General features: G+C 33.7%; 1 protein-coding gene across 2 annotated transcripts in view; it reads left to right on the forward strand.

Annotated features, from left to right (window-relative positions):
• Positions 1–25,714, forward strand: part of CBLB (Cbl proto-oncogene B) — a 213,208-nt gene that overhangs the window by 100,926 nt on the left and 86,568 nt on the right. For both annotated transcript variants that reach the window (XM_047099887.1, XM_047099888.1), the window contains exons 5-8: positions 8,914–9,070; positions 16,693–16,814; positions 19,907–20,044; positions 23,376–23,463. In XM_047099887.1, coding sequence (XP_046955843.1) covers positions 8,914–9,070; positions 16,693–16,814; positions 19,907–20,044; positions 23,376–23,463 — 505 coding nt within the window. The remainder of the gene's footprint in view (positions 1–8,913; positions 9,071–16,692; positions 16,815–19,906; positions 20,045–23,375; positions 23,464–25,714) is intronic.

Raw genomic sequence — 25,714 nt, forward strand, 5'->3', positions numbered from 1 at the left:
CAGTGTATTTATGAGAGCATACAGAGTGACAGCCTGTGGAATATTTTTCTTGGCCTTATGAAATGTTTAATTAAAAAATTAGTTGGTAACTTTTAAAGATTTATTTTCCACAAAAATATTGTATTGAGTTTCACTGAATAATTGGGAGTGATGGCACCACTAGATCTGAATTCTGACAAGGCAGCATTTGGCTATACCTGGGTGCCAGCTTGCCCAAGTTAGATGTGCTCTCCTTCAATTCATTGCAATCCTCACCTGGATCTCTTTACTTATTTCTGTTAACTGTCTGGTCCCTAGATATTTGAGTTCACATTCTCTGAAAGCTGTGTGAAGCCATTGAACTAAATGATATAGACCATGGAGAATGTGCAGGGAGAATGAAGAGGACAGATCCTTAAAGAATTCTGATGAATGAAGTATCCAGAGGATATTTAAGTTAAGGAGGAATGATCAGAAAAGTAGGGGGAAAAAACATGAAGAGTGTGTGGTATTATAGATGCTAAAGGAAGATAAGATTTAAAGAAAAAGGGAGATGAACCAGATAATAGTACTAAAAGATCAAACAAGATAGACTTAAAAGTTTCCATTAGGTGTAGTAACAAGGCGCTTATAACCTGATTTATTTTCTATTAAAGAAAAAATTCTGTAAGTCTCCTTTACAACCAAAGCTTTAATAGGTTCCACGTGTTTATGCAGTTTATTAAATGAGGATTTTAGAGGTTTGGAAGTTTTATATTTCTTTTACCTCAGTTTGACTTAGATATCTATCAGATTTCGCCCATCGATTGTTAATTTATTTGACCTACAAAGAGAGACTTATAAAGAGTTTTGTTTCATTACTGACTTTGTTGTTTATAAGACAGACTGGACTCTTAATGCTAAAAGGAAGATCATTTAAAGCTTTACTTAAGCCCTTCTGTGGCAGGACTTGCTAATTTTAGGATCTACAACTTCCTGATTTTGTTTAATCTGACCTCAGCAGATCAAAGGTATTTTGCTGTGATCCATGAGCTATTGTATCTTACGTGTTTTACAAACCTACCAAGTATCACTGACCTTTCAAAGAAAATATAGCGAAGCACGGTTGGTTGTGCATGAGAAAGAAAAGAACAAATCCTCTTTTAAGACCAGAATCTTTGTTTTGCTATGGTCAGTGGCTAGTAAGTAGAAAATGAAATATGGAATTTTGACATATTCTTATGGATTGTATTTATAGTTCCTCTTCCCATCCCTTTTCACCAATAAACTTTATTTCAAAGTCAGAAAATAAATGGAATTATGTACAAAGTAATTTCATGGCTCTAGGAAATTTATCATGTTCAAAAGTCAGGCTGTGAGACCAGAAGTCAGAAAACCTCAAACTTATCCTATGAGTGAGGTTAGTGAGAAAATCAGGAATAATGTTGAAGAAGCTATTTTCCTTGTTTCTGCAATCTTATAAAAGGTGTTTGTAAGTTTCAGAATGTGAAAATGAGAATGATACTTGTCCATTTTACAGAGAATAAATGAATGTCCATACTATAGACAAAATGTTACAAACGTTTTTGACAAAAATAATCACAAATACCCAGCATCTGTGTCTTTCTGTATGAGAGTCAAGAATTTTCACAGGAATGGTTAGATCTAATTATGAATATCCTTGATAACCATGGTTACCATCCTGTCCATGATGAGTTGTGAGGCAACTATTTGACCAGAGTTTTAATATGTTCTTTGTGTAGCTTGCTGGAAAACATGTGCTTTTCAAAAACAAACAAAAGCATTTGTTTTGAGAAACAATTGTGATGGGAGAGTAAGAACAGTATAGCCTGATAACAATCTATTTTCATATTCTTTAACAAATTACAGAAGTTATTATAGAAAAATATTGGATGTAGGAAATAACTATAGATATAAGTATCAACAGATTGAGGAACCACAGTCCTAATATTTTGCATCCATAATAAAAATCAAAACATATAAACGGTCTTATGAATGTTTCATTATCTTCAGAACAAAGCTAGCACTCAATTTAAAGGTACTGACACTAAATACATCTTTGTTGGTCGAAGTGAATTTTCTGACAAAATTCAGATGAAATTAAAAACAGGAATGGGTTAATAAGGATAGAACAGATTTTCATTTTGTTTAAAATCAAGATGACATTTTACCTCCTTGAGCTAGAATGAATTTTAAACAACTACAACCATCACCACCCCCACCACCACAGCAGCAAAACCAACAAACAACAAATAAACATTGACTTCCTTGTTTATTATTCAGCAGGTACTTCATCCGTTCCCACATTTCCCACTCTTCTTCATCTTAGATTTTTATTGTCAAAATGTTTAAAGCTGTATATATTAAGTTTAATAATACATACAGGGAAGCACATAAATCATAAGTGTAAGGTGAAGAATTTTCAAGAAGTGAACACACCAAGGTAAATGCCACCCAAATAAATAGCATATTATCTATAATTCAGAACACCTCTTACCCCCAAACCCTCAGCAAGTTCCATATAGTCACTGTTTGCTCATGGTGTTCTGACTTCCAGCATCATTGAATCCTACATAGTTGAAATCATACAATTATGTTCTTTTAAAAAACCTGGCTTCTTTTACTCTTTATGTTTATGAAATTCACCCCTGTTTTTGCATGTGACACACTCTTCATTCTTGCTCCATTATACAGCTGCACTATAACTTACCTATTGATTCTGTTGGTAATGAACGTTAGGTGCTTCCTCTTTCGGATTATTATCAGTAGTGGTGTTATTATGAACTTTTTCTTTTTGTATTTTTAAAAACCTATGTATGCTTTTCTGTTGAATATGTATCTAGGAATGGAATTGCTGGCTCCTACTTCCCGCACAATTTTAGCTTTAGTAGCTTTTAGTATTCTACAGTGGCTTACCAACTGAATCACCTATGAGCAGTGCCTAAAGGTTCCTATTGCTCCATATTATCTTCCCCAACTCTTCAATATCCTTTGTCTTTTTTTTTTTTGCTTTTTTGTTTTCCTTCATAAGCCATACTGGTGGGGTCCAGTGGAATATCACTGTCTTTTTGATGTACATTTCTCTGATGCTGAATAGATCTTTGTTGAACGTTTTGATTTCTTTGTGTATATGAAAATCATTTGCTCAGTTTTTTAGTACTTATTATTAATATTTAGATGTGAATCTTTTGTTGTTTATATGTATGTAAATAGTGTCTCCCAATATGTGGCTTTCTTTTTCACTTTGCTAGTGATATCTTTTCATGAATACAGGTTGTAATTTATCTTTTCCTTTATCTGTTGAGCATTTTGGGCCCTTTTTAAATTTTGGCCTGTTCCAGAATAATGAGGATATTCTCTAATTTCTTCTTAAAAAAATAAAAAAAAAACACTTTAATTTTATACCTAAATATGAAAGAGAAAACAATAGTCTAAAATTAATTTTTATATGGTGTTAAGTAAGGGTAGTTTCTTCTGTATGTATATCCATTTGACCAAGCAGCATTTACTTAAAACATCATTCATTCCCCACTGCTGTTTAAATCTAGTTGATGTTACATATCCAGTGTCTAAATATGATTGCATTTCTTTCTAAAATTTTTGTTTTGTTCCATCTATTTGTTTATCCTTGTGCTAATATCACATTGTCTTAATTATGTAAAGAGTAAAAGTTTGTCAGTGTTGTTCCTATTGAAGATTGGCTTGATTATTCTTGGCTTTTGACATTTGCCTATAAAGTTTAGAATCGGCCTATTATTTCTTATTACAGAAATGTCTCCTAGAATTTTTGACTAGGGTTATATTAAATCTAAGCATCAATTTGAGAATTATTGATATCTTTACAATATTGAATCTGCTAGTCCGTTAAAGTGTTATATCCTCTGTGATTGCGTGTTGTTCAGCTTTTCTTAGCTTCATTTCTACTTATTTAATATTTTCAGATGCTATTGTAAAAGTCAAGTATTTTTAAGTTTTATTTTCTAACAATATATTGCTTATTTATAGAAATACAACTGATTTTTGTATATTGGTTTTATATTCAGCAACCATGTTGAATTCTCTTATTTCTTCTTTAATCTGCAAATTCTTTTGTATACATATACTACACATATAAAAACCATGTCTCAGACAAATACTTTTATAATTCTTGTTTTTAAATGATTCCTGTATGATTATATAATGTACTTTAAAAGTTTTAGTATATTGGGGCGCCTGGGTAGCTCAGTTGGTTGGGTGACTGACTTCGGCTCAGGTCATGATCTCATGGTTTGTGGGTTCGATCCCCGTGTCAGGCTCTGTGCTGAACACTTGCTCAGAGCCTGGAGCCTGCTTCGGATTCTGTGTCTCCTCTCTCTGCCCCTCCCTTGCTTGTGCTCTATCTCTCAAAAATAAATAAATGTTAAAAAAAATTTTTTAAAAAGTTTTAGTATATATTTTATTTCTTAGCATATTTATTAATGTGCTCTAGTGGCTTACAGAGAAAAATAAAATAATCACTCATACTCCTACCACGATCCAGTTATCATCAGTTAAAATGGGTATTGATATCTCCAAACATTCTAGATAGTTTTCAGCATTGGATCATAAAGGACATACAATTTCAAAAATGCAATTCCCATTTAAATATGCCATGGACACTTTTCCATGACAATATTCTTTTTTACAGCTGTTAATTACTGTTACATATTATATCCAAAGATTTTAACATTTCCTATTATTACTATTGAACATATTATGTTAATTTTTTGCTACTATGAACAACACTATATTGAAGAGATTTATGGGTAGATATTTGTGTTGCTGTGTATTTATGTGTATAAATATATATACATATAGATATATACGTGTGTGTGTATACTTTTTTTTTTTTTTTACATAATCTTGTTAGGTGAAATCCCAGAAATAGATTTTTCAAAAAATATAGGCTTTTGACACTTGCTGCCAAATTGCCTTCTAGAAATGCTGTATAAATTCTCATTCACACCAGAAGTATATGACTTTTCAAATACTGTAGGCTTTGTTGAGATTCACACCTTATGTGGATTTTTTTCATATGAATTAAAAACAAAAGATATATCCTGTTATGAACTTGTGGTGTCATGAAAATGTTTTGCCTTTTTTTTGTTATAATCTCCTAACATTTTTTGTCTTCCATTCCTTTTACTGTTTTATTTTAAACTGCAAGATTGTCAAGTTAGAATATCTAATACACTTTTCAACTTCTACTGAGAAGGAGAAAGCCTGGAAGATGAGTGACTTGTCAGTTGCTGACCTACTGACACCTTTGCAGTTTTGTTTCCCTGTATCTGTTTTTGTCTGAAAGGCCACTAACTCTATTGTCAAGTCTAAGAAAATATAATTACTCTTTTGTTTCTTGGTAAATAGACCAAGACTTATTATCTAATAACAAAATTGTAATGTAGCCTATGTTAAGTTCTTATCTGTCCTGATATTATATGAACAGACTATAACTCTTTTGTCTTCAAGATTTCTGTGTAGTGGAGAAAGGGAGTGGAGCCCAAATTTCTGGTCTCCTCCTCCATGTAACACTCCCTTGCCTTCCCTAGACACAGTTTAATTTAATTACACAAATTTTAGTAGCACACCTTGTCTGTCTTGTACCGAGGTGAATAAGATGCGGTTCAAGGAACTTCATCCCATGAGATTTCCTAGGCACCCTCATCTTTTTCTATAGCTTTTGCAAATGGCACAACATAGTCTATTCACAAGTGGTTTGAACATGCCACAGTACCTGGAACATGTAAAGTCTTTCCTAGGCAAATTACTCAACCTCTTTAAGCCTCAGTTTTCCCAACTGTATCACGAAGATAAATATATAATCTGTCTTGTAGTGTTATCATGACAAACTCTGGTAATAGACATAAAGTGCGTGATGACTGGCAGAGAGAGTAGACCATCAGTAAGTGGCAGCTCTTATTCTTACTCCTATTGCAAGTCTAAAAAATCCTGAAATCATAATTATTATAAGTTTCTGGCTGACCACTGGCCTTGTATTCCATTCTTTGTGGATTAACAGTTACTTGTGCTTTTCAATAGATTTTGAAGTTTGAATTAACTTGTAATCACAGTGATTTATAATTGAAAGTGGCAAAAGGACAGATTAAAATATTTCTGGATTAGGGAGAGCATGAAGCTTTTATGTTCTATGTGTTTTTTTTCTTCCTCTTTTCATATTCCCAGATTTCTGTTAGCACAATGAAGTTTGTACGTATTTGTAAAACAATTTGTCATTAATATTTTCTCTGACTTGCTTCATCTCTAGGGAAAGAGAGTAGAAACCACTATGTGTTGTTGCTGCAGTTTAATTAAAGGTGTGAAAAGCCATCCTCTTCTTTTTCCCTCCCCCCATACACATCAGGAAAGAAGGTGGTAGCAACTTGACGTCCTCTTTGGAAACGTTAGATCCTTAGTGCCACGGTTTCAGAACAATTTTTTTTTTAAGAAGTCATTGCATGCTGTTTCTGCTCTTCACTTGTGAACCCCTTCTCCTCCCCGATATTTTCGATGGTGGGTGTTTGATTCAGCTAATCAAAGGAAAGGTACCTGTTTGCAAATTTTGCATATAATTAGTTAACCAAATAATGCCCTTCTTAATCCCTGTCACTACCCTATGTAAGCATATTTGGACCTTCGGTTTATCACAAGTGAACTGTGAGCAAGTGTCATTTACACAAGTGCCACAGAAATGTAGCTTGCTCCTTTGTAAATTACTGTCCCAAAGTAGTATGTCAGACTACAGTTTTAGAAGTTCATACGTTTTTTTTATATAATTTTCTCTGGGAAATCATTGAGTATTGGAAGGAGTTATGGTGTGCATGCTCCTTAAATATTGGGATGGAGATATATATATTTTTATGGTAGCAGGTATTAAAGGTATCAGGCCCATTGAGTTCCTTTTTATACTTTATATGCAAGACAAGTTTCTCTTAACATTTCTATACAAAACTAAAACATGCCATTCTTAAGTCAGTAGTTCTTTGTTTAATATTTAAAAATTTTGAATATGAGGGTTCATGTCCCTCTTATGTGTTGAATATTTGAAACTTTAATTTGGAAAAGACAAATGTGCTTCTTAGGCACTACTTTAGCAGTAACTGTAATGTAACTGGACACAATTTCATTTTTACACGTTGCCATAAATCAATGGCCTCCTAACATTATCAGAAGTTATCCTTGTTTTCTGAAAACAGCAGCATTTTGTTAACCTTAATCAGAGCTTGACGTGTGTTTCTTCTAAACGGTGTCTGATGTGGTGTATCTCTTCGGTTCTCTGTGGTTTCCTGTTTTTTTTTCATACATAGAGAAAAGCCTTTTGATGTAGTCAGCCTCATGTTTTTCTTTCTTTTAATGGTCTATCAAGCCTAAACTTTCTTATAAATGCAGCATAGTATCATAAGCCTGTCCCTCCATTCATTTGTTCAGCTTGCCACAGACCCCTCCTTCTCTGGAACTCCTCCAGCACTGCCTTAAATATGCCTCCCCTCCCCACCTATGTTTTTTAGCATTACACATCTTATTTCTACCCTGTATGCGTGTTCTTCAAGGACAGATAGTATCTTCTATTTTCATAGGTGTATTTCTCGACAGTGTCTTGCCTTAGCAATAGATCAGTGACTCTCAAAAAGTGTTATCCCCAGACCAGTAGTGTCAGCATCACTTGGGAACTTGTCAGAACTGTAAGTTCTTCAGCTGCACCTCAGGCATACTGAATTAGAATATCATGGGTTGTGGATCAGCAATTTCTGTCTTAACAAGCCCTTCCACGATCCTGATGAATGCTCAAGTTTGACAATCACTGAAATGGATAATTATTGAGTGAATATGAAGTTGTACATTTATGGTGATGCTTCACTGGGAAAATTAGTATAGGAAAGGGCCAATGTAGTCCATTCTGAGCCTTTTATTTCTTAAGAGATAATGGTAAAGAAAAACCTAATACCTAAATATGTGCATTCTTAAAAGAGGGTGTATATAGCTCTTCTGATGTCCTACTGTGAAAACTGCAGCTTAAAATTTTAAAGAAACACAAATGATTTCTTTCTTCCACTTATTCAAGAATAGGCATTTAACATTCCAAAAGGAGGAAAATTAACTAAGGGATGAAAAATGAGTGTTACTTATTTTCAAGGTGGGAAGGAAGTAGGTGAATGTCAGAAACTGGTCAGGTGGAGGACAGACTGGGAGACTTCCCTGAATACCATTTTTTGCTCTTCTAAGTTTTTGAAGTACGTAAATGCATTACTTAATAAAAAATTTGATGCATAATATTTAAGAAAAGTAAGTTATGAATAAATAAATTTCCACATGCTAGCCAGTGTTGTTGGTTAAAAATATTAACATTTTCCTTTGTATTAATATGAAAGGTTAAATAGCATGTGCTTTTTATCTGCAGAATACAAGGAGGTAATGGCTAACATGTCTTCATGACTTTCCACCTGAGCTTTCTCAAAATGGTGGATGTAAATTACTCTTTTGTGCCATGAGTACATAATTCCTACTATTATATGAACCCATAGTCTTACCGTTATTTTAAGAAAATAGAGGGGAAAAATTAACTTGATGCAAAGTCAAATGATCTTGTATACACAAGAGGTAAGACACATAGGACTTTGACCTAATCCCTTCTTTTGGACGTATTTTTAGAAATATGTTGATAGGCAAGGATTGTTTGAGAGAGAAGTTGATTTTGATTTTTGTCACATTCTTAGCAAATGGAAAACAGTCCAGTTAGCAAAACCTATTACATATGTTCTGAATTATGAACATATCTTTGTCTTTTTTGTCAACTATTTATCTTTTAGTACAAATGCAATTAATTCTATTAACATTATGATTGAACTCTTCTGTTTCAGTGGAAGGTATGTCTTAAATGACACTTGATTCAATTACTCATTTTTTTTTTTTCTTACACAGGACTATTGTGCCATGGAAAGTATTCAGACAGTGCCTTCATGAGGTTCATCAAATTAGCTCCGGCCTGGAAGCAATGGCTCTGAAATCAACAATTGATTTAACTTGTAATGATTACATTTCAGTTTTTGAATTTGATATTTTTACCAGACTCTTTCAGGTAAGCTTTCTATTTGCTGAATCCTTTCCTCCCTCCTGATTTCCTTCCTATGTGTGCATGTGGTGTGCACGCGTTTGTTCGTGTGCACTTGTGTGAGTACATCTCTCTCACACACACAAGCATGTGAGAAATAGTCTCATTTCTTGGTAGTGTATAATTTTGAAGTCGCTGGTGTAAGTTTTTGGTCATTGCTATAAGTTTAAGGTTTAAAGTTTGGCGTATCTGGTGCTGTGAGGCTGGTAATTGCTTGTTAGCCTTGAGAAGATTCATGGAAAGGAGCTTTGTTTTAAATTTCCTAGTTTCTCACTTTACTTTGTCCTTTTAGCCCAGTAACTGACAGAATGCAAATTTTATGGGTGGGTATATGCTGAGGTTGGAACCCAACTTTTCTGCTTTGCGTCCTGTGTTCATTAGGTGAGAAGAGATATAGTAAACTTCGCAATAAATAGTAAGTTTATCATGTTCTGTAGAGAAGATCCCTGTGGTGTATACTGTTTTACAACTTACGTTGCTCATTCAACCACATATTATAAACGTGTTTTCATGTCAATAAATCTTTTTCATCAATATAATTATTGATTTTCGGTTGCTACGTAATGTTTTCATCAAAATAGTATGTCATTACTTTAACAAATTCCTCTTTTGGAAAATTTAGGGTTTCTTTTTTTTTTCCTGTTTTCTAATATGTATGACTGTGACATTAACCTTCTTGTCCTGTTTATTGTTTTTCTTTTTTAATCCGTTATAATTGTTTTCACATAGCTTTTCAGAAGCAGGTACCATTAAATGATGTAAGCTGTGTGCTATCATTTTATTCTTTTATATGTCTTCATGGAATTACATTAAACATGAAGACTTGAAATTTGTGTTTTGAATTTGACTATGCCACTAAATGGTATATCATCTATGGTGTTCAATTCAAGTAGTCACAGAATGAAAGAATCCCACTTAAAATCTTTATAATTATAGTAATATAAATTATATAGTAAGTGAGGTAAATTGATCAGAACACAGGCTTGCTTGTATCCTGATGGAATTTTTTTATTATTTTAAGTCTCAGTAAGATTTATGCGTTTGAAACGTGCTTTCAACAAATGTTGGAGTATAATATTGGTTTTCATGTTTTCCATGTTATAAAAATTTTGCTTCTTTGATTTATGATTCTGCTTGGCACTAGTTTACAAGGATCTGGTGACTGATTTATGTAAGAAAATAAAATTGTGTGGGATTAAGTTTTAATTTATGAAAGAACCTGTTAACAGAAGGCAAATTAACTCTTGTCAACAATACTTATAGAATACATTGTTTTTATTACAACTTTCAGATCATAATTCTACCTAGGTGTATAGGATAAGAAATTAGATAAATGATTGCAGAAATTGTGTTTTTGCATATTTTCAGTTTACATTAGTTTCATGATTATTCCCTTGGTATATACAGGTACATCTTGGAGATGCTGCAGGTTCGGTTCCAGACCAGTGCAATGAAGTGAATATCACAATAAAGCAGTTCAAAACACTTTTTGGTTTCCTAGTGCTTATAAGTTATGTTTACACTATATGGTAGTCTATTGCATGTGTAATAGCATCATGTCTTTAAAAAGCAATGTATATACCTTAATTACAAAATACTTGATTGCTAAAAAATGCTAACCATCATCTGAGCTTTCACTGAGTCGTAATCTTTTTGTTGGTGGTGGGTCTTGGCCTCAATGTTGATGGCTGCCGACTGGTCAGGATGGTGGTTGCTGACGGCTGGGCTGGCTGTGACAATTTCTTACAATAAGGCAACAATGAAGTTCGCTGCATTGATTGACTCTTCCTTTCACGAACAATTTCTCTGTAGCATATGATACTGTTTGAAAGCATTTTGCCCACAGGACTTCTTTCAAAATTGGAGTCGGTCCTCACAAATTTTCCTGCTCCTTTATCAACTAATATTCTCAATCTTTTGTTGTTGTCATTTCAGCAATCTTCACAGCATTTTCACAGGCGTAGATTCTATGTAAGAAACCATTTTCTTCTCTCACTCCTAAGGAGCAGCTCTTCATCCATTAAAGTTGTATAATGACATTGTAGCAATTCAGTCCCTCTTTAGGTTCCACTTCTGATTCTAGTTCTGTTTCCGTCACATCTCAGGTACTTCCTCCACTGGAATTTTGAACCCCTCAAAGTCATCCTTGTTGGTTGGAATTAACTTCTTCCGAACTCCTGTTCATGGTGATATTTTGACCTCTTCCCATAGGTCACAAATGTTCTTAATGGCATCTAGAATGGTGTACCCCTTCCAGAAGGTTTTTAGTTAACTTTGCCCAGATCCATCAGAGGAATCTATGGCGGCTATTGCCTTACAAAATGTATTTTTAAAAAATAAGACTTGAAAGTTGAAACTACTCCTTGACCCATGGGCTACAGGATGGATGTTGTGTTAGCAGGAATGAAAACAACATTAAACTTGTGCATCTCCACCAGAGTTCTTGGATGACCAGGTGCATTAACAATGAGAAGTAATATTTTGAAAGGGAACTTTTTGGCTGAACAGTGGGCTGAAAATATTCAGGAACTCATGTTGCAAACAGATATGTTGTCATCCAGGCTTTGTTGTTCCATTTCTAGAGCACAGGAAGAGTAGATTTAGCATAATTTTTAAGGGTCCTAGAATTTTCAGACTAGGATATGAGTATTGGCTTCAACTTAAGTCACCAGCCGCGTTAGCCTCTAACAAAACAAGAGAGTCAGTCAGCCTGTCCTTTGAAGCTTTGAAGCCAAGCACTGACTTCTCTCTAGCTATGAAAATCCTAGATGTCATCTTCTTCCAATAGAAGGCCACTTCATCTCCACTGAAAATCTCTTGTTTAGTGTAGCCACCTTCATTAATTGTCTTAGATCTTCTGGAGAACTTGCTGCAGTTTTTATATCAATCAGCACTTGATGTTTCACCTTCCACTTTTATGTTACGGAGATGGCTTCTTTCCTTAAACCTGATGAACCGGCCTCTGCTAGTTTCAAGCATTTCTTCTGCAGCTTCCCCACTTTTCTCAGCCTTCCTAGAATTGAAGAGAGTTAGGGCCACTATGTAGACCACTAAAACTTTCATCATATCAGCAATAAGACTCTTTCACTTTCTTATTATTCACGTGTTTGCTGGAGTAACACTTTTAATTTCCTTCAAGAACTTTTCCTTTTCAGTCACAACTTGGCAAACCGTTTGGTGCAGGAGGCCTACCTTTCAGTCTGTGTTGCCTTTCAACATGCCTTCCTCATTCAGCTTGATTATGTCTAGCTTTTGATTTAAAGGGAGAGATGTGTGACTCTTTTTCTTTCATTTGAACACTTAAAGGCCATTGCAGGCTTATTAATTGGCCTAATTTCAATGTTGCTGTGTCTCAGGGGAGAGGGAGGCCGAGGACAGGGAGAGATGGAGGAATGGCTGGTCAGTTGAGCAGTCAGAACACGCATTTGTGGGCTACATTTGATGTCTTCTATCGATGTGGTTTATGATAACCCTCAAAATTACATCAGTAAGACCAAAAATCACTGATCACAGAGTCACCATAACAAATATAATGACTTAAATATCTGGAATATTTTAAGAATTACCAAAATATGACAGACTTCAAGTGAACAAATGCTTTTGCAAGAATGGTGCCATGATGGACTTGCTCAGTATGGGGTTGCCACAAACCTTCAATCTGAAAACAAAAACCCCACAGAAACACAACACAATATCTTCGAAGTGCAGTAAAGCAAAGCACAATAAAATGAGGTATGCCTGTATAGGCTATTAGGTTACTTTTTAAAATGATTTTAAGGTACATTTTATAAAAAAGATTGTGCTCCCTGATACTGATCATTTTATAACAGAACCTCTCTTTTCATTAAAGATTTCTGATAATTTTACAATTTTTTTTTATTTAACATGATACAACAAAGACATTTGAAGTAGTAGAAGCTTTGTTTCTTCCCCTCTCTTCCTGAAGGAAGAGAAAAAAGATTATTTTCATACATTAAACCTAACTGTTCATTCTAGGAAGAATGTGTTTTTTGTAGGGAGCCTGGACAGCTTTTTAGTGTGGAAGTTAAATGCTAGAACGCCTCAGTTATATATTAAGAGTTATGAGGCCACCTTAATGTTGGTTAAACACTTACCAAACTGCTATTTAATATGTGCACATATTTTCTTATAAGCTGTTTCATTTAAAAGAGTGCAGGTAATCTTAATACTCTAAATTACGTGTATCTTATTTATGCTCACTGGGATGGGAGAGGAAAAGAATCTTTTTAAATAGAATCACTGTGAAAAGTTTTAGAAAACAAAACCAAAAAAATATCTATGAACCAAAAATGTCTAGTCTCCTTTAAAACACATAATTATAGAAGTAGCTAAAGAGCTCTTGTTAACTCCTATATATTTCTGTGACTTTTCACTTCTTTTGGTTTCATTACTCAAATGCTTTAACTAATCATACATGTCCCTTAAAATATTATGAAATTCGTTCTATGAATAGGAAAGTAGACATATGAACTTTACTTACCTTTCATTTTTATACAACTTTGAGTAATAGTTTTTTAAGTTATAATTATGCATTCTGTATGAAAAAATACAAGTTTTGTGAGTAGTGTACCTGCATGAACATATATTCTTCTGCAGTGACAATGACGGTGGCTAATTAGTAGTGAATTCTAATATCTGAATTGTCGGGAATGGGATATTTAGCAGAATGGGATCTGAAAGTAGGAAAGGTACATGCTCCAGATTGGGGTTTGATGTAGAGAACTAGCATTAGGGTTTGAAGAAGTCATCAGCGGGGACTAGGACTAGGAGAAGTGGCCAGGAAATGGAAGAAGAAGGGAAGAAAAGAATGTAAAGCCGGATACTAGATACGTTCTTTTCCACTCTTCCCTTATCCTGATATTCTGCCAGCACATGAACAAATGCCGGGAAGTCATTGGAATGATCTTACAGTGGAGACCTTCCTCATTTCTTCTTTCTTCTGCCTTTAATCTTCTCTTTCTCCTTTCCAGGAAGTTCAGAGATTCTGGGGTTGGCAGGTACTAAAGTCCTGGAACAGAAATAGATGGATTTTGCTTCTCTCTACTCTCTCCCCAGGGCTGCTGCCCCACTTCTTCCATTTCCCCACTACTAGAGGAGATTGGGTTGCTGAGAAATGGGGCAATAAATTTGAGGGGTGGTGGGATAAGGATTGTGTGATTTGAAGGAATATATTCGTGACTATGGAATATATAGCAGCAATGGAATAGGGAACAAAAGAAGAGAAGGAAAGTCATCCATTATAGCAAGAAGAGATTGAGTCTGGACAGACCAATCCAGGCCCCTCTTCCAATATAAGTTGTAAGTCATTAGACAGCTATTCTTGAAAATAGTAGCATTTTGGAAGAATGGAGGGAATAGCTTCCTTAATTCACTTAATTAATTTCTGTAATCATTTAAGAATCTGTACATTTTGTGTTGGTGGGTGTGAAAACATTTCCTTTAATCTAAAAACAAATTATAAAAATAATTCTTTGTCTCCAAAGCATTTTATCTTGCCTTCATTAAGCCATTAGTTGGCAAAATACTTAAGAAAACAAAACAAGTATACAAACAAAAAAACGTAACTACCATGTGTTCTGACTGTGGATTGCATTCACAAGAAAAACAGTACACAGACTCTTTCTATTACAAAAATATTTTTGTAGTTAGAAGCTGGCCCTGTGGATTTGTACTAAGAAATGGTTGCTTAATACTGTAGCTGTTGACTGAAAACTCCCAATTTCAGTTTTTTTCCACCTGTATTCTGATCTGTGCATTGGCTCTCCGTAAAGTTCAGTATCTTTTTAACAACTTTTCCATTAATTTTTGTAGACTTTAATGGAAGTGTCCCAAATATTTTATATTCTTTCCATCCTTGCCCTTTGTAGGTGCGAAGTAGAACAAAACAAAACCCACTGCCTATACTAGCAGTTATTTCTGTTTTTAAAAACATAGGGTGATAATCTTCCAAATATTATTTGTGCAATATTTAGTCATGACTTTGGAAGAAAATTAGAAACATGTTTTGGTTTTTTCCAAGTACGTAGAAACTCTGATAATAGTGTTCTCCAGAGCTCCTTTTTGCCCAATTAGATATTTTAGTGTGATAGGGAAATACCCTGAAGATTTTTCTTGTTATGTCAGAAAAGGTTAAAAAATTTTTCATTACTAAATAATTCTTTCCTTTGTTATCCTCATCTCAAAGGTACAATCCTTGAAGAATTCCACCTTGTGAATCTGAAACTTGCTTAACAATCATTGGGAGCATTCTCAAAACAAACAAAAGCCAGGAGCCCTCTACCAATTTCAACCACTTTCACTTGGCAACACAAAATACCTTTTTTTTTTTCTTTTATGTAGAAGATATGAGTTAATAATCTGGCACATCAGCTAGAGTATGCTGCCAAGTCCTTGGAATAAATGTAGCTTCAGCCTTAAAAATGTGGCAGAGATGATTCACTCACACCCTCAAGCAAAACTGTCTATCACTGACTGCCTTTTTTCTCTTGCCATGGTAACTGGAGGGATAGCTAATCACATGAAAGAATGGTACAAATTCTGTGTGTGTGCATTTGTGTGTTTCTGTGAAAGATTTTTAATTTCCTGACTGCTAAATCATAAACCTTTTGTAACTGTGCAAGAATTAGGCAAATGTGAGCATGAGCACCAGTCTCTTACCATGGAAAGAATGGTAGGTTGGGAGTCAGGGCCTTTCAGACAAGTCACTAGCTAGAGGAACTTTTCAACAACAGTTACGCCTTCCTGGTCACTATGTTTTGATCCTATGTCCATTATAGTATCCCCTTGGTGAACAAGACCTGCATGTTCCTTACTCTTATGTAGCTTGTGGTTAATATGTAACCTTTGCCAAATCACTTACATTCCATGGTATGGCTTCTTGTTCTGTAAAATTAGATACCTTAAAGGTACAGTAGTGAACAAAACAGACACAAAGGGAGATAAGGAATGTGACGAGAGTTAACAGTTTTAAGTAGAGTGGTCTGAGAAGGCTTCATTGAGGTAACATTGGAGAAGAATCACTTATGTATTTGGAGAAAGAATTCTGGTAAAGGAATCAGCAAATACTAAACCTCTGAGGAAGAAGAGTATCTTTGTGTTCACACCAGCTACAAAGAAGCCAGGGTGCCTGGAGAAGAGCCAGAAAGTGGGAGAGTCATGACAGATAGGCACAGAAAGGGAGCTGGACATCAACCCTGTGAAGCTCTTCTAGACCATTTATAAGGACTTTGGCTTTTACTCAAAGTTAGAGGGTTTTAAACAGGAGAGTGATGTGTGTTAGGTTCCAAAGTGATCACAAATGCTGTATTGGGAATAGAATTTGTAAAGAAATTGTGTGTGTGTGTTTTTTTTTTTTTCTTTTTTGCTCTCTGTATTCCGTCCTACTTTCTGCCTAATATTTCTCCAAAATAGAAGAAGGTATTACATGTTTGCTGTTAGGCATTGAAGGTTGACCTAAGCCACGTGAATTCATCCAGGAGATTTCAGTAACTATATTAAATGATGGGTTGGCATATAATTGATAATTGATATCATCTAGATAATATCTTTTCATTTATTCATATTTTTAGCCTTGGGGCTCTATTTTACGGAATTGGAATTTCTTAGCTGTAACACATCCAGGTTACATGGCATTTCTCACATATGATGAAGTTAAAGCACGACTACAGAAATACAGCACCAAACCTGGAAGGTAAGACTCTTTAACAGTAATATTATGAGGTATATCTAATGATGAAGAGTTCTCTCTGGGTCATTCTTAGGTAAATCAGTAACACCCAGGTGAGTGGAGGGAGGGAAGGAAATGCTAATAGAGCTCCTGGTACTTCTTAATTGTGTCCTTTAAACTGATTTTGTTGTGCTGGTACTGAAACTGTGTTCATAAAGTAAAAGAGGATGTGATACCATGTAATTTGATAAACTTAAAATTTCATTAAGTCTCAGAGCTCTGATTTTTCAAATTAGAGTAGGGTATTAGCATATTGTCTGTTTTCATGACACCTGTGTTTGTGTATAAAATTGTATGTGTATATTTGAATACTTAAATATTGTGCTAAACACAAAGCAAATCAATTTCATGTTCATTATTTTAAAGTATTTTTCACGATATTTAATTTGGTTCAATGATAAACACATAATGATATGTAAATACATATAAACAAATATAAGTATATATATACATTTACCTATACATACATGATAAACGCATGTAAACATATATAAGCCCATTGTTACAATCCAACCAATTTCATGTCCATAAGAATTTCTTCCAGAATACCTTATGCTTCTTTATAGCTTCAGAATTTATGTTTTATTTTCCAGATGATGAAACTGGGTAAAACTCACAGAGATTGGCTGTTTTTGTCAGTCCCTGTGGCTTTGGCTGAGAAATCATACTTTATTAATGTCAAATCTGGGATCAAAAAATCTGTCTCCTGGTTTGTGCATTTTCCCCATGTCCCACTTAGAAATGTGTTAGGTACCTAGTAGGCATTTGTACTATGGCAAGCAGTGAGCTGGGTGTGGCAGCAATGAGAGTGGAGACCTGTCCTCACACTCACATTTTAGTAGGAGATGCCATTCCAACATCCATGAGTACACTGATTTCCATATTGGAGTCATTTCATTGTAGGAATGAATTTCTTTGTTTTTTTTAAGGCTGCATTTTTCTTCTAATACCATTTTTATTTGATTTGTAATGCAAATGGTGTTTGTTCTTTAACAAACTAGTTTATAGTACAAGCCAGTGCTGTTGATTCCTTTTTCTCTGCCATAATGAAAATCTCCATCTTTTTTATATTTTCAAACATTTATATGTATATAAAAAGAAGGCAGGGGGTACAGAAAACAGTTTAGTTCCTGTGCAAGTCTTCTGTGTAGACTAAGGAGAGTTGGTTCTCATTGAGATTTTGATGGTGGCTTAAATGACTCATTCTGTTTTGGTCAAGGATCTCTCATAGCCAGATTTTTCCATAACTTCTACTCCATAGATTGGCATCAAAGTATCTTCTTGTTCTTGGAGTATGATTTGAAAGATGGGCTATATTTAGAATTACACAATCATACAAATTTAACACAGAAGTTATTTGGGAAATTAAGAAACCGAGTCCCTTTTGTGTTCTCTTGTTCAAGATCACAGAGATAAATAATGTTGGGAGAGAACATTGTTGGGAGCAAAAGCCAGGCCTCATCACTATTGGAATAGTTCTCTTAATAAAAGGACAGCGCCCTCCGAAAGGATGTCTTCCTTTCCTTCCCAGCTTGCCCTGTAACAATTTATTCTGCTAGGTTTTAGGCAAAGATGAAATGGTCAGTCTGTGGTAAATTGTTATGTGTAAAGTGGGATGTGGTATTTAAAATGTAAAGCTTAGGAAAACTCAGTGAACAAATAATTTTGATAAGTACTTGTTTTGTGGAATACCTGCTAAACTGTTACTTCCTCTTGGAAAGTATTTCTTCTCCTTGGCTTCATGGTACAGAAAATAGTGGGGCCTATTCCAAGGACATTTGAGTCTCTCTCGTTTTGCTTTTTTGGGGATCCAGCTGACAACCATAAATCTGTGTGCAATTATTTTGACTATGATTCTGATTAAGGATTCCATTAATTGGCAGGATGATATTCTATTTTCAGGCTCTCTAGGAGAATATGTTTTTGGACTTTCTTGAAGAGTCCTTTCCAAAGGACCTAAAACGAGTATGAAGTTCTTCGTATCTAAAAACCACAACTTCTTCCTTTCTTTAAGAACCCAGTTTTCTTTGAAAATGAAACTACATTGCAGTGCTAAAGATACAAGTTAATTAGATTCAATAGATGTTATATATGTTAAGTATCCTGTACAGTTATTTTTATAGCACTTGGTTCATCAGTAACTAATGTTTATTAGGAGAGAGAAATTTGTCACATACGTATAACAATCACGGTACTCAAATATAGCAGATTGTTGACCTACTTTTGAGCTACTTAAGGGGTTATAAAATCCACATATAGTTTTCATGGTGGCAAGATTGAGTGCAGTACACTTAAACGTAAATGAGCTAAAATGAAAAAAGTAGATAGCTATGTTAATAAATAAATGACAATGAATTCAAAACCAAGTCAGTGTCTCTTTGTCATCAATTTGATTTATATTTTTGAACTATTTTGCCTTCCTGTTGCAAGACATTGAACTGGACAGGGTTAGATGGCAGCCGTGAACTTAATCTAGTTTGCCGTCTCAATATAGTTGGGCCCTTTTGATCTTTCATTTAAGGGTGAATGGCTGAAATGCTTGAAAGAAAAGTTATTATTTGTAAGCAAGTCATTAACAACAAAATGTGGATAGTTTTAAAGTTTCAAAGTAGTATATTGAATTACACAGTATAAACTGACTCAATTTCTGTCTGAGGTGACAAATTAAATTGTTACTTCTTTATTTTTTACTTTCCAAAAATGATTCAGGTCCTAACTGTTTCATGCCGTCAACTGTTTCATATAGGGAACCTGCTGATGGGGATGGCAGTAGAACCTTTGATACTCAAGTACATCAACTTCAGTTCTTTTGTCCTATAGCCCTGGAGGTATTTAAATGGAATTATTATCAGAGCTTCTTATACAGTTCAATGAAGGGAGTTTTACAGATCAATGAATGGAGAAGGACAGCTTCTTAAAATAAGAAGATAGAAACTTATTTCAGCTTTTCTAAATTATTCTGTTTATTCTTTGACTTTAAAAAAAATCTAAGAGATTGTTTAGTAGTTAGCATACATTCTGAATGTGACTAAACATCATTTTCTCATGTTTTACAGCTACATTTTCCGGTTAAGCTGCACTAGATTGGGACAGTGGGCCATTGGCTATGTGACAGGGGATGGCAATATCTTACAGACCATACCGCATAACAAGCCCTTATTTCAAGCTCTGATTGACGGCAGCAGGGAAGGATTGTGAGTATGAGAAATGGGAGTCAGGGTGCTTATTATTCCCCAATTTGAAAGATAGACACTGCTCTGCGATGGAGAGAAAAGATTGTCTGATGATCTGTTTTGTTTTATTTTGTTTTTTCAAGATTAAGGAATGGGTGCTCCTTACTTTTTATTGTTCATCTCTTAAAATAGCCATTTTAAGGTAACCGATTTGAATTAAACTATATTTTATAGGCAATAAATTCCTACATCAAATTAGAACATGAGTTTGTATTCCTCACAGGGAAAAAAAAGCGCTTAACAGTAGTTTAGAATAAATGAAAAAAAACTTATAAGAAGATAATTCTTTAAAATAACTGACTTCTGTTGCTTCATGTAACCCTCAAATTGCTAGTTTTACTTTTTGACCATTAGTAACAGATTTTCTGTTTCTTCTTCTTACGCTTTTGTCACTCCTTCCTTTCCTTTTGTCTTTGCGGCTGTCTTCTGATATTAAATCCTTGCTCCAGAATTATGTTGGTAGCGGAATTCAGTTTATCTTAAGCTATTATTTTTTTTAATTTAAAAATAAGTTTTCCTTTTTTTTTTTTTTTTTTTTTTTTTTTTTAGAGTAAGAATATCTTTTTTCCTCTACAAAGTGTAGATAATCTGATAGGTGCCTTCATAGTAAATACCTCTCTTTCATTTTAGTCATTGTGGTCTATATGCCATTCCCTTCATGCTTTTGTTTAATTTTCTATTTTGTTCTATTGTCACATCATTATGCTCACTTTTCTTGCCCTTTGCCTTTGCTAAGTAACTTACAGACAGATATTCCCTTATTTGCTATAGCACAGATTGTGATAGAAACCTAGCAGGAGAAAGTCCACCAGAGTTAGCAAAGAGCAAATAATTTAAGTTACACCTTTTCTAAAATAATTGCAAAAGAGAAAAAGTGGTGGAATATATGTGAAGAAAAAAAATGCATTTTTTTTATAAGTTATGAACTTTCAAGAAATAGTTACATGAGAATTGTAGGGCAAACTGGTACAAGTGTGTGTTTCTATTTTTTTTAATTATCATAAATTTTATAGCTTTTGATTCACTGATAACAGGATTTTGTTTTTAAGAAAATGTGCTGTAAAGTTTTACTTTATAAATAGAGGTTACGAGTGGGCATATAAATAGAGGTTACGAGTGGGCAAATCTGTAAAGTGAGTAATTTTGATACAGCTTATTTATATTGTTTACAATACCTTCTATCTGGTTTTTAAAAGCCAATAAAAAATAACAAGTTATATTGTAATCAGTGTTTAGCCTCTGAGCTCCTATGCAAATCAGCTGTTAATATTTACACACACACACACACACACACACACCCCTTCAGAGGCATTTAGTTAGTTGAATTTGAACTTTAGTGATAGATTACATTAAAATAGGTCAGATTAACATTTTAATCTTACTTAAAAAATAGATTAGATTTTTAGATTACATTAAAATAGATATTATTATGTTCGGTATTTTTTTTTTCCCTAAGATGAGTAAAACACAGGATATTATCTGGTCCAGCTATTATCAAGGTCAGCTGTCTTTTCCTTATAGTTAACCCAGTATAGTGTGACATAGGTAATAAAGAAGTTCACTTTGATAACCAGCCAAGATTCTTTATTCCTTTCTTGCCATTGAGAGGGTCTCATCAGTACACCCTCATTTACTGAGGACAGTAATCACTGAATTGCCCCTTACACGTTAAATAGAACCTTTTAACCTTTCCTCTAGCAACCTTATTGTTATTTTTATAATCTTTCAGTTTTGAATTCGTCATAGAATTTATATGTTTTTAAAGTGTGATGATGATAAGCAAAATGTTATGTCATAATTGTTAAATCTGGCCCCATTTTAGGATATAAAAAGAAAGCTACTTACCAACTTTTGCTTAGTGCTCTTCATTTAATAATTGTAGAATTTTAATCCACCCCTGTGATAACACTCTAAATATGTCATTACAAATGTAGTCAACTCCTTTTTCTAAATTGTAAAAAAAAAAAAAAAAAAAAATTATCTCACTGATCTGTTCCTTACTGTATGAGAATTATCTGTCATCTAAGTTCAATTATTTTTCTGGTTTTCCTGGGTGAATTTTAACACTTATGAACATATTTATAGACTAAGGATAAATACTTTTTGTTACTTCACAGAAAAGATTTAGTATAGTTTTGCTCCTTAAAATATTGACCACGGTAGTATTACATTCTTAATTTTTCATTGCAGCTAGTTCGAATAGCTCCTAAACAAAATTAACTATACCTTAATCAGTCAGCATAATCCAGCAGTAATGTTACCATTTTTTAAAATCTAAGATAGATATTTACCAACACAATTAATTTCATTTTTGAATGAATGAATGAATGAATGAATGAAGACTTATAGCACAAAAAGATGGCATAATTACTACAATTTTTAGTTCTAATTTTAATCCTCTGTAATAGTAGAACCTCGGGGCCCCTGGGTGACTCACTGGGTTAAGTGTCTGACTGGAATTTGGCTCAGGTCATGATCTCATGGTTCATGGGATCTAGCCCCAGATCGGGCTCTGTACTGACAGTGTAGAGCCTGCTTGGGATTCTCTTTCTCCCTGTTTCTCTGCCCCTCCCCTGGGTGCACACATGCTCTTTCTCAAAAAATAAATAAATAAAATTAATAATGGAGCCTCATATTTATGTGATTCTGTGTTTGTAGCTTGAAGTAAATGAAACGTAATTGTAGCATTTTGTAATTTCTTTAGATGTGTGTGTGTACGTGTGAGTGTGTTGGTGTGTGGCTGTAGACTTGTATGTGTGTGAGAATTTAAATGGAAACACAGAGGATGAGAAACTGGAAAAACAGGAATATCAAAGTGGTATTTGCATAACTCTTGTAGGAAACCTGTGGGTTTTAATTCCATTTTTCCCTCAAGTTACTAAGCATGGTATAAAACGATGCAGTTCACATTAACTGTGCTTCACATGAAAAGACACAATCGTTGCAAATAGGTGTACATTCAGAGTATTTTGGAATAGACCATGAGTGACCAGAAAAAATAAATTTTTAACTTACCTAAAAGACATACAGTAAAAAGTATTTAACTGAAAATGGTTGCTTAGTGGCTGAGTCCATGTTCATCCTGTATTTCTGATATGAAAATGATTTCTAGTTTTTAAATGTTCTAAAAGTAACTTGTAATATTATGCAAACAATAGCAAAGCTTCTTGATATAAGTTACATAAAAAGGAAACTTCAACATGTGGGTTTGAATATAGAAGAATCTGATTAAATCATCTTAAATGCAATTAAAAATTGTGTATTTATAATAAAGTTTCTGTTTATAATCTAGCTATCTTTATCCTGATGGGAGGAGCTATAATCCTGATTTAACTGGATTATGTGAACCTACACCCCATGATCATATAAAAGTTACCCAGGTAAGGACAGTTTCTGGTAATGCATTTATAATTATGTATCTAATATTTTTGAAATAAAAAGCATCCTCTTTTACTGTAGCTAAAATTTTGTACCGGCATTTCATGCAAAAGATACTTACAGGAATTCTAAGAGTATTTGAAAAAAATACTTTCTCCATTTTTTGGATAAAAATGTCTGCTGTTAATATTCTTACTTCCAATATAATATTGGCATTTATGCAGAGACATAGATAAACCCATAGATAGGCAGATACATATGAGGAGAGAGTTACAGATTGAGAAAACTCCAAAGAAGATTGGAATAATAATATGCATTAGCTTTTAGAGTCAAGTGTGTAATTGAAGTTTATTGAAGGTCTTAATTATATTCTTATAAATCCATTGTTAGCGACCCCATAAATTGAATGGGAGTGTAGCTTGGTTATAAAGCCTTTCTTGAGGGTGATATTCAGTAATTAATCAAAATCTAAACAAAACCATTTTTGACTCTGGATTCTGTATATACCACTCACATATACACAGAAACATCTGTACATCGGGGTTTTCACTTTAGCAATTTTCCTAAAAATGAAAAATTATAAATACCAAGCTATTTAATCATAGGTTAAGTAAAGCATAGTATATTCATACTGCATTATACTGAGGTCATTACCGAGAGGAAGGTAGCTCTATATACTCACATGGGAACTTCGGCATCTTTATTATATAAAAAAAGTTCCATTACTGTAAAGTTCAATTATATAACATTTCATTTGTAAAGTAACATTACATAAGTTCAGTTTCTGGAAAGAAAGAAATTACCATATATGAACATATGAACATACTTTTTAAAAATAAAAATTAAAAACTACCAAACTGGTAACATTACTTAACTGAGGAAGTAAGAAGTTTTAGGGAATTAGGAAGAAGATTGAAGAGAGAAAATGAGTATTTTATTTTATGTTAATCTAGTTTTAAAATACTTTATAATTTAGATATTTTGTGCTTTGTATAATAATAAAAATCAGAAAATACAGATTTTGGGAAGACAAGAGATAATTTTTTATTTTCTAATTGTCTAGATTTAGTCCCAGTGGTCTTGGTATTATTATGTGAAACACATTTGTTGACATATGTACAGTTGATGGGCAGTTTTTGAAATTTAATATATAATTGACATTATTTTGATTAGGTAAATGATTCTGTATGTTCTAACACATGTATGTGAAAGCACACTTGCAAAAATAGTTCCTCTTTTTAAAGCCACTGTTTAAAACTATATATATTCAGGAGTAGTATCATCCCATTAATTATTCATAAATATTTGAATAAGTTACCCCTTAGGTTGCATTGAGTTCTGCATCTGTGATTTTAGCTTATTGTAATTTTTTTAAATAATTATAAAGTGGTCCTTTGGGTGTCATAACAATTTAAATACTTACCTATTACTTTAGAGACTTCAGGGACTTAAAATTTATTTATTTATATACTTTAAAAGTTTTGTTTAAGTAACCTCTACCTACGTCAAATATAGGGCTTGGATTCACAACCCGAGATCAAAAGTCAGACACCCCAACTTATAATTTAATTTTAATTGCTTTCATATTTATTTAGTTTTTATCTTGATCCATTGTCATCTTTTTTATTTCTGTAAAAATTATACAAACATACATACTTCATGGTAGACACAACTTATATATGAATGTGCATGCATGCATGTGTGTGTATCTTTGTATGTAGGTGTATATATATTTTTCTCACCAGGATGATAAGATCTTTTAGTATGCTACAGGCTAAATATTGTCATTTATTTATCCTGCCCAGGGCCAGGTTCCTAATAGACACTTATTGACTAAAACACTGCCTTTTTTAAATGAATTTTAATTACTTTTCTTTGTATCCCTTTTAACACCTTTTGTTTTCATATTTTCTTTATACTTACTGATACATTTGTGTCTTCTTTGTGACCTAGAGCTTTTCAATATTTAGACACCAAGAATTTTACTATGCCAAAATGTTCAAAACTAGTTAATCAAGAGAATAGATGTTTCATAAAACAATTTTTGGTTGCTGAAGTGATTAGTTTTCCTGACGGTGCTAGATTGGGAAAACAGTATGCAATTTAGAGTTAGAAATTTAATATAGAATTTGAGGAAAATAATTTAAACTTATTGAGCCTCAGATTTTTTTTTTAATTCAATGTGTCTTATTATGCTTTGGAGATTATATGACATAATCAATGTGTACCAAAGTATGTAGCATGCAGGAAGGG

The sequence above is a fragment of the Lynx rufus genome, unplaced genomic scaffold (genome assembly GCF_022079265.1).
Source record: "Lynx rufus isolate CCGP_SWC_20201006 ecotype Redwood Valley unplaced genomic scaffold, mLynRuf1.p SCAF_5, whole genome shotgun sequence".
Lineage (NCBI taxonomy): Eukaryota > Metazoa > Chordata > Mammalia > Carnivora > Felidae > Lynx > Lynx rufus.